This window comes from Morus notabilis, unplaced genomic scaffold (assembly GCF_000414095.1).
Source record: "Morus notabilis unplaced genomic scaffold, ASM41409v2 Scaffold414, whole genome shotgun sequence".
In the NCBI taxonomy this organism is placed as follows: domain Eukaryota; kingdom Viridiplantae; phylum Streptophyta; class Magnoliopsida; order Rosales; family Moraceae; genus Morus; species Morus notabilis.
In genome coordinates this window covers 85,354-94,442 of record NW_010365171.1, presented here as the reverse complement: position 1 = coordinate 94,442, position 9,089 = coordinate 85,354, and the positions used below count along the sequence as shown (strand labels likewise).

The window sequence follows — 9,089 nt, the reverse complement described above, 5'->3', positions numbered from 1 at the left end:
TGGGGCTCATTTGCAGAGGAAGATGGAGGTGAGAAGACGTCAAGGTAATTAGTTTGATAAAGGCATGATACATTTTTTATTTCAAAATTTTCCCAGCTTTGATTCTTTTTATATTTATGGTCTTCCAGTGCAGTAATCGTGGTTCATTGACCTGTTGGGAGTTCAGAAATGAAGGACTCGGAATAAATAAGTAAAAAGTTAACTATTTGCTTAATTGGTATTTCAGTTAAAGGCTCCTGATGAATAGAGTACATGAAAATGTGCCAGGCAACGGAGAATATATATATATATATATATATATATGGACAATATGTATGCTAGTGTACATGATGTTATAATGAAGGCATTTGCTGTTTTCCTCAATATGCTTGTATACTCAGAACTAATTATGAATATTATTCATTTTCTTTTCTTTTTTATTTAATTTAATTTAATTTTTTGTGTTATCTTTCCACAAATACATCCCCATAGTTCTATACGATGAGAAGTATAGGTTTTTTCATCTATGCTAAATAGTTCTATATGACAATAATATGGATTTTTCATCTATGCTAAATTTACATGAGATGGTACAGGTGGAACAAATTGGTTCTACTTAGAAAATAGAAATGTTTCCTTCTTAAAAGATCCATTATTTAAGGCAGCTTTTTCTAGCTTGTCAGAATGATTTCTGAATTGTTAATATTAATTGACCAAAACCTTATAAGTGTTCACAGACAACTTGTTGATCAAATCATCAAAGACTAGAGTAGCGTTTTGTTTGGTGGATTGAAATCAGAATGCGAATAAGAAAATATATTTGAATTAACACTTAAATAAAATGAACATGATGGAGCAATTACAAATCTGAGAAAGAGTTTCTCAAAACAGGGAGAAGAAGCAAGTTCTTGACTCAACGCACAATATTTGAGATCAGAAGCAAAACTACAGAGATTTGCAGCAACATCAGAAAACTAACAGAATCCGAAAACCTTCAACTAAACGCTGCCTTTATCATGTCTTGGAGTTGCAGGAAAGCAAAAGGATGAGCAAACAAAAACACGTTTGAAGATCCAAAAGACAGTCTAAACCAAAACGAGAAAAGCATTGATAAAGCTGAATAGCTCTTATCCCTTCAACAATCCTCTGCATCTTATTTGAATTAATTATAATGGTCTCTTTTGGTTATTTATTATTATTGGATTGAAATAGAATAATAACGACAAAAATACAGTTCGTTTCATCTGTAATAATGTCTTTTATATTAAAAGTAGTAGGAAGGACAATTTAATATGTTAATAGGATTAATGGAAGGGGGCGACAAGCCATAACTATTCTCTTAAGACGTGACTACATATAAGACGGCCCACATATTAAGAAGTGTCCCTAGTGAGTCCGAGTTATTTACGTTAGAAGATGAAGCGAAGATGAAGCGAGTCAATCTGAAAATAGTCTCAAACTCTTCTTATGCAACTCAAACTTGCTTTTTGAGTTGACATCATGTTCAAAATGCAATAATTATTACCTCGGTCTACTTTAACTCTCTAAGAATACGTATTCATATTTTTCTTAAGATTTAGAGTTGACAGTGAAAGGGAGGCTCACTGAATACACTGGAATAGTTGCACTAGTAAATTTGATAGATCTTTCAGGCAACAATTTATGGGGAGAGATACCAAAAGAAATTGCTAATCTCTCAAGATTAGGCACTCTAAATTTATATCTCGGAACCATTTGGTGGGAAAGATACCAGAAAACGTTGGCAACTTGAAGCTCTTGGAAACTCTTGATCACTCTTGGAATCATCTTTCAGGCCCAATTCCTCCAAGCATGACGTCTATGACATCCTTGAACTATTTGAACTTGTCGTATAACAACTTGTCAGGACAGATTCCGTCTGCCAACCAGTTCCAAATCCTCGACAATCCGTGGATTTATGAGGGTAATCCAGGCCTTTGTGGGCCTCCATTGCCAACCAATTGCTCGTTTACAAGCAATGGTGAGAATTCAGAAGAGATCAGCCAAAGTGCAGAAGAAGAAGATGATGATCAGGTGGCACCCTATTGATGAATACGTCTCTGAGGCATGCATATTTCAGGTCCGCAGATGCCATGAAGGAAAAGCTCATGGCGTTCTTTGCAGTTCGAATGGCTCGTCTGCGAAAAAAGCTGAATACGCCCGCAAACTGAGGTATGTAATGACTTATTTGATAAAACTTAAACTAAGCACACGTTTTTCCCTTATAATCAATTTAATATTCTCTGTTTGTATTGTATGCTCACTGCAGCGATCGAGCTAGTGCATCCTTATATGCAAAAACTGAATGTTGAAGAAAGTAAAGAGCCATGGAAGATGAAGGAAAGAAGTCTATCTTGTGTTAGGGTTAGGGACATATATATTGCATGGTTAGTTAGTCCTGTCAGTGTGTCGTAAATCCCCTGTACCTTAGAGGGGATTCAAAATAAAGTTGACACTATTTATGGTCTGTAGTAGTATTACATCAGATTCTCCAAATAAACTTGTCATCTCATATGTATTTTGTGCTTACTCATATCTCTACGGTGCGGAACAATGATTTTTGTGCCAGCAAAAGTAACTATATATCACCGATTTTACATAAACTCAGCCATGGTTGAATCACAAAAAATTATTCTTGTCCATAAGTGCAATGAAAAAATTGAGAAGACGACTCTTGAGGCTGCCATTCTTTTCTTTCTCAAGTAGGAGATATTAGCATCCAGAGTGAATTTGCAATTGGGTAGTTTTGCCTTTGCTTTGCCTCTTTATGCCTGTGCATATATATATATATATATATGTATATATCATTGAGCATTTTGTTATTCAAATTTTAAGGCATAATAACATCTATGATACAGATTTGGATCAAACTTATATTATAATTTTTTAGGCTGAGTATTTCCTGATCTCGCTCTCAAGACCAACTTCAGCCCCTCGTCTTCTGCGCATGATCGACTGAATTTCATGCGCGCATTCCTTTGTATGCAACACGGCATCCTTGGCTGCACTGCATAGATCCAAGAGCCTAAGAGAGCCATCCACCAGTTGGTCAGCCCATTGCTCTTGGCGGCCTTGGACAAAGGCTTGTTGAGTGGAGGGAAGTAGAAGCAACTTTTTGACACATTCATGCAAGTCCTTGTGATTTTGAGGGCAGGCTGTTTGAGCGAACATGGAAGTGGAATTTTGAGTCTGCCATTGTTTTCCTTGTCAAGGAAGAGATATTTGACGTTGAAAATAAATTTGCTAATGATTTCTTTCGCAAGTTTTGCCTTGTTTCGTTTTCCATCAGCTCTACGTTTATATATCATGAGATGAGGAAGACATTAAGCATTTTATTATTCAAATGATGATGCATAATTAATGACTTGTGTGATTCAGATTCAGATTTGGATCTGAACACTATATCACCGATGTTTTCGTAATGTTCCCTGGCCACCCATGTCTCCAACTCATTTCCCAATTGTAGTAACATGGAAAACAATCTTAGAGCATCTCTTTCAATATTCAGAGATTGCAACACACAATGAATGCAACATGAGAGGGGTTTTCAGCATTTTTAATAATTTAGGGTGATATTAATTTATCTTAATGATTAATACGCTACAATCTTGCAGGTGTAGTGTTGTGCAACTAGCGGGCAAGATCTGCATAAGTCTTTATTAAAAACGTGTTTGCAGAGGTTAGCAGGGTTCGCGAGTAAGGTGTGGCGTGTTATCGCCACTCGTGCATTACAATTTTGATTCTTTTCTGCAATGCATTACATCTAATAAAGTATTCTTGCCACCTGAGTCATATGTCTCATATGAAGACTCAATAATATTGGTAATGGTGAGACATAAAATAAGGTGTGTTTATATCCATATATATATATGTATGTATCATAGTCAGGTTAGCTATTGAAGAGGATGAGATACCTTCCGACTCCCTTGTCCTCTTGATATATGTATATGCGAATAGATGACAAAAGAAAGAAGGGAAATTTTAAACGACAACTGAACTTTCAACAAACTCTTAGCCTCAAGGGAAGTGGTGAACAAGGCAATCCACAACCACAAGGCCAAAGGGAAAACAGATGAAACTTCAGCTCCAGACTTTTGATCCATGTGCTCCGCGCGCCTTGAGACATGCTGATGAGCTTGCGAAAGACGATGATGGAACTATGAATGATGGATCTAACATCGGCCGTAAAAAGTTTTGGTTCAATGTAAACATGGGATTGGATTCATAATGCGATTTTTAGCCGTTTGTGGCAGTTTGGCGAAGATCAAATCTTCGAGATTTTCATATATGCTTCCTCTTCCTTAATGCTGTAAAAGAGAGGATCATTGTTGCGCTTGCAGTGAATGTGGCTCGTTTACAAAGGAAGAGGGAGTTGAAAAGAGACCAAGGTAATTATTATAGAAAGATGAGATTAATGTGTGTGGAATGTGGATCATGTACCTTTTCTTTTCCCCTACTTTTGATCATTTTTTACTTGGTTTTCTATTTTCACCTACGTAGTCAATTTAATATTAATTTACTCATCCATTATACGTTTGTGTTATGTTGTCAGGTAAAGTACCAAATGAACTGATATATATATATATATATATAAGTGTGAATAATTGTGATCTCATTCTGTGTTAATGAAGATATTAATTTGCTACCAAACCATTTCTTCAACAAAAGAAAAGAGAATTAATAATATCAGTATAATTGAGTGGGATCTGTTTTTTCTTTTTTGATTAAAAAGAAAGCATAGAAACGGGAAAAGAGTTGCGTATTGTACACCCAAGAAGCATCTTAAAGTCGGTCTTTATCACTGCTAGCACATCTTGCATCTAAGTCATCAGATGATAACAAATGTCAATGAATAGCCATTGTAAGCTTCCTCTTTTTATTTTATTTTATTTTATTTTAAGGAGCCATAAACCATTTGGCAAAAAATATTGTTTTAGTCCGATGCGCTGTTCTATTTTGTACACTAATAGATAATGTATTTATTAGGACCATGGGCTCTACCATAAGAGATTGGGGATCCAACTCAAAAAGTTAAGAGTAGTCTAGTCCCTTATAAACCCATCATAGTTCCCATTTACTTTTTTCAAATGCTATATTTATCTTTGTTATAATTATTAAGCTTTGAAACTTGTAAAAGTAAATTTAAATTTTTATAATAATTTCAAATGATAATGTCTTGATTAAATGAAAAGGTCAATACATCAAGTATTAATAATTAAAATGTCGAAATTTTACGTATGCTATTCTTGAACTTGATGCCAAATTTAACGCTTAACTCTCAATTGGAGAGTGGGTTTCTTCCTTTCATGCTAATATCTAACATTGGCATACTAATTTGTATTGCATTGAAGATACTCTTAACAAAGAAATCTGAGGCAAAAAGTCGCAAACCTTTTCTCGTGGGATATGTTGTAGTATTTTGGGCAGTGCGTGGCCCCATGTTGATGAATAAGTCTCCGAGGCATTGCATATTTCAAGTCCGCAGACACCATGAAAAGAAAAGCCTTTTGTTGTTCTTTGCAATTTATATGGCTCGTTTGCAATAAAAGCTGAGTATGTCAGCAAACTAACTAAGATAAATGAGTTATTAGCTTAAAACAGAAGCAAAAATTGTGTGTTAGAATTTTCAATTTCTGATGAGCCAGGGACATCATATTGTGTGTGTCTCTTCATTTCTTTTTTTTTTTTTTTTTTTTTCCCGGGGAACTTTTTTTTGTGTTTTTTTTTTTTTTTTTTTTTTTTTTTTTTTTTTTTTTTGGTAAACCAATGGTAATTTGAGATAAAGTTGGGATTCTGGTGTGGAGTGTATAGAAGACTCCAGTTTTCAAATAAACTTACTGCTAACATATGTATGTGCATTCATATATCTCATATATATATATATATATATATATATATATATATACCAATCAACTCACGCAAAAGTAAAACTACAAACTCTTAATCATTTACAATAATCTCAACAGTGGTTGTGTCACAAAATCTTCTTTTCTGGTCCATGAAAACCATGAAATGGGAAAGCCTCAGCTAGAACTCGGCAGCCAGCACAAAAATGTCAAAATCCAACTCTCGCAAATCAATCAATCACTCGAAAGAAAAAGAAACCTAGGAAAGAAACGTGGCTGCACGTGTGAGGAATTCCAATGCAAACTTCTTCATAGTGCTACAGATCAAAATGCCTAATAGCTGTTTTCCTACCACACGTTATCTAAGCGGTACTAATCGCCTTCTTCTTCTGGCTAAAGCTCAGACTTTGGACCAGATTTGAAAGACAGGACTTTGCAGGCCGTCTTGCATTTGATATGCTCTCTGAGTTGGAACTTGTATTGTTTTGACTTCTTTTACCTCTACGAACAAGGTTTACTATGGACATGTTTGAGCCTTTATTCGACGAGTTTGAAGAGAGATTACTAATGGAGGGATCAGCTTCGTGATCTGCCTTCTGACTTGACATTTGATTGCCATCGCTGTTGAAGCTTTCGTGATCAAGATACTCGATTAGAAGCTTGTTTGAAGAGGGTCCGCGTTGGGAGTCTGTTGTGTTATCAATGGAAATGGTATTTTCGGCTTGAAAGGTTTCTCCTTCTCTACTTATGTGGATTGTCGTGTCGTCTGAAGACGGTGTAGTATCTATACAAAATATCATTTTCTACTCAATAAAGGGGCAAAAACAAAACAAAAAACAAAAAACAAACAAAACTGTGGCATTCTGCAGGTAATCTTACCACCATTGGCACTGTAGAAGTCTTCAAAATCAGATTCTATGGAGACAATAGAATCATAAAACACCTCTTCTTTGCTACCTACAGAGATAACAGAACTCATAATACAAACAAGCAAAAAAAAAAAAAGTAATATAAGAATGAAAGAAATAAACACACAAAAACGCACTTTTTTCATTCAAACCATTAACAATATAGTTACAGAAAGCCTAAACTGAGTCTGTCTCGAAAAGTTATGCAATGTACACATATCACAGAGGGAAAAAAAAAAAAAAAAAAAAAAAAGAGGCAAAAAACGAAACTTTTCATAGAAAAGATTGACTTCACTAAAAGTTTAGAATCATACTTGGTTCTGGGAAACTCGATGTCGGAGGCTTGATTACACTGATCTCTGAAATTTGGCGCTGTGAACTGATGGAGCTTTCCTGAATTGGGATATTGATCACCACAGTCTCAGTACCGTTGTCATGGCTCAAGCGTTTGGGTTCTAAAGCAGTGTTTGTACCCCTCTGAGTTTGAATACAGTTGCCCATTTCCAAAAAAAAAAGAAAGAACTATAAGATGAACTTACATTATATAACAGAAGCTCATTTTCTGTTCTCTGCATAACAGAGTGAGATATCGAAAAGATGTAAATAAGAGGAGTTAGTTGGCTCAAGGCTTAAAAGGAATGAAATTAGCTCAACCAAAACCTGTGAAGAAAGCGGATTGGTCTTGAAAGCAAAGTAATGGCTATCTGCTGTGGGGTGGGTCCTACTTGGATATTTCTTTCACTATAAGCTTTGTTATCCTTCTTCATTATTACTTCTTTTTACTAGGCTGCAACACTCTATGAGAAAGCAATTATCAAATTATCAAAAATAAAAAAAGAAGGAAATTATAAAAATAAAAAAAAAATCTATGAGAAAGCTGCTTTCGGGATCTCCAGCTTTAAAAAAAAAAAAAAATTATTAAAAAAAAAAGAAGAAAATTGAGCTTTTTGGAGTGGTTGCTCATTTGCCAGGTTGGTTATGTTGCATGTCCTGTCGTTTTTCAGAGGCTATAATTTCTTTACAACTTTGAACACTGACCCAATAATGAAGTAAAAAGTAAAATGTTGGACTTTGTCAATCATGCTCATGTCGGAAACATGTCACAGATGCTGATTATATGTGGTTTATGAATCTTAGCCAATTAAGGGAAAGGTTTTTATAAAATTGTAATAGGGAGAGATCGATTTACAATCTGGGAGAGAAGTGAGAAGTTCTTACGTCTTATCAAGAAAACAAGTGGAGGTGGCAAAATAAGTTAAGTTTAAGGGTGGCAAAAGAAGTTCTTATCAAGAGAATAAGATACGGTGGCAGAGTAAGTTCTTACGTAGCGGTATTGGCAAAGCTCATGATTTCATGCTTTTTGTTGTTTTCGATTTTGATAAACTCTGTCATCGTTTTCAACGTGCCTTGTTGGTAAGAGACATTTTTCCAGAGGCACAACCTTTGAAATTTAAGGTGCATACATTGTGGGCTTTTTTTTTTTTTTTTTTTTTTTGGGTCAAGAATATTGATTGGACAGATTTAGTGTCCCCTTGACGGCATTCTGCTTTTTCTTTTTTCTTTTTCCCTTTTTTTTTTTGGTCATTTAATTGTAATTTTCTATAGACATTACAACTAAGGTCATGTACAACTACCCGCCATCGTTTTCAACGAAGTTAATTGTACATCTACCCGTACTCCAAGAGAGGAAAGGATAACTTAAGACATAAATGCACAGAACCAACTTTTAAATGTCATTCCATGTGGGAAGATAAGATGTTAACAATTTGCATATATTTTTTTGAAGATATTTTAAACTATAATTAAATATATGTAATATAATGTCATGTCCCGCTAGAACACATTAAAACGTCGTCTGGGGTGAAAGTCACGTAAAATATATTTAGTAGTAGAGGAATATTCATTTCAAACATAGGAAAGGCCAAATGCAAGGTTTAACCATCGTTTTCAACTATGAGATATATTTCTTGTTATTATGTCCTTTTCGCCTAGGATTTATCTTTGTCCTTCACTGAATTTCCTGAAGCCAAAACTTTCCTCCAATTTTATTTTTCACCCAATATAAAACCATGTGCAATATTGAGCAAATTCCTAGCCAGCTCCTTCTTAGGTATGGATTCCAAAGGCCCCGAGGAGAACGGGAAAGGCCCCGGGCAGGATGGGTTGCGCTCGAGGAGCTTCCGCGACGAAGACTACAATACTAGAAGGGTGTTCTTGAGGAGCTATCCACTTCGGTGGGGAGGAGAGGAAGAAAGAAATGAAGAAGAGCTGCCGAAGAAGATGGAGAGTAAAAACAACACTAGAAAGAAGTATATCAAGAAGGTGATCCTCGCAGTAA

At 35.3% G+C, this 9,089-nt stretch overlaps 1 protein-coding gene across 1 annotated transcript; it reads right to left on the bottom strand.

Moving 5' to 3' along the window:
- Nucleotides 1-5,961: 5,961 nt before the first annotated feature.
- Nucleotides 5,962-7,393, bottom strand: LOC21388930. Its single transcript, XM_010107488.2, has 3 exons — nt 7,066-7,393; nt 6,723-6,800; nt 5,962-6,627 (listed from the first exon to the last, which is right to left on the bottom strand). Exons 1-3 carry the CDS (start codon nt 7,250-7,252, stop codon nt 6,206-6,208), a joined length of 687 nt encoding a protein of 228 aa, XP_010105790.1. The 5' UTR covers nt 7,253-7,393; the 3' UTR covers nt 5,962-6,205.
- Between the last annotated feature and the right edge of the window lie 1,696 nt (nt 7,394-9,089).

Excerpts from the sequence above, each read along its gene's own strand:
- LOC21388930 (XM_010107488.2), bottom strand. The coding sequence starts at position 7,252 with ATGGGCAACTGTATTCAAACTCAGAGGGGTACAAACACTGCTTTAGAA. Across the intron at positions 6,801-7,065 it reads ATCGAGTTTCCCAGAACCAA|GTAGCAAAGAAGAGGTGTTT; the intron begins GTATGATTCTAA and ends TTATCTCTGTAG. Across the intron at positions 6,628-6,722 it reads CTTCTACAGTGCCAATGGTG|ATACTACACCGTCTTCAGAC; the intron begins GTAAGATTACCT and ends TATTTTGTATAG.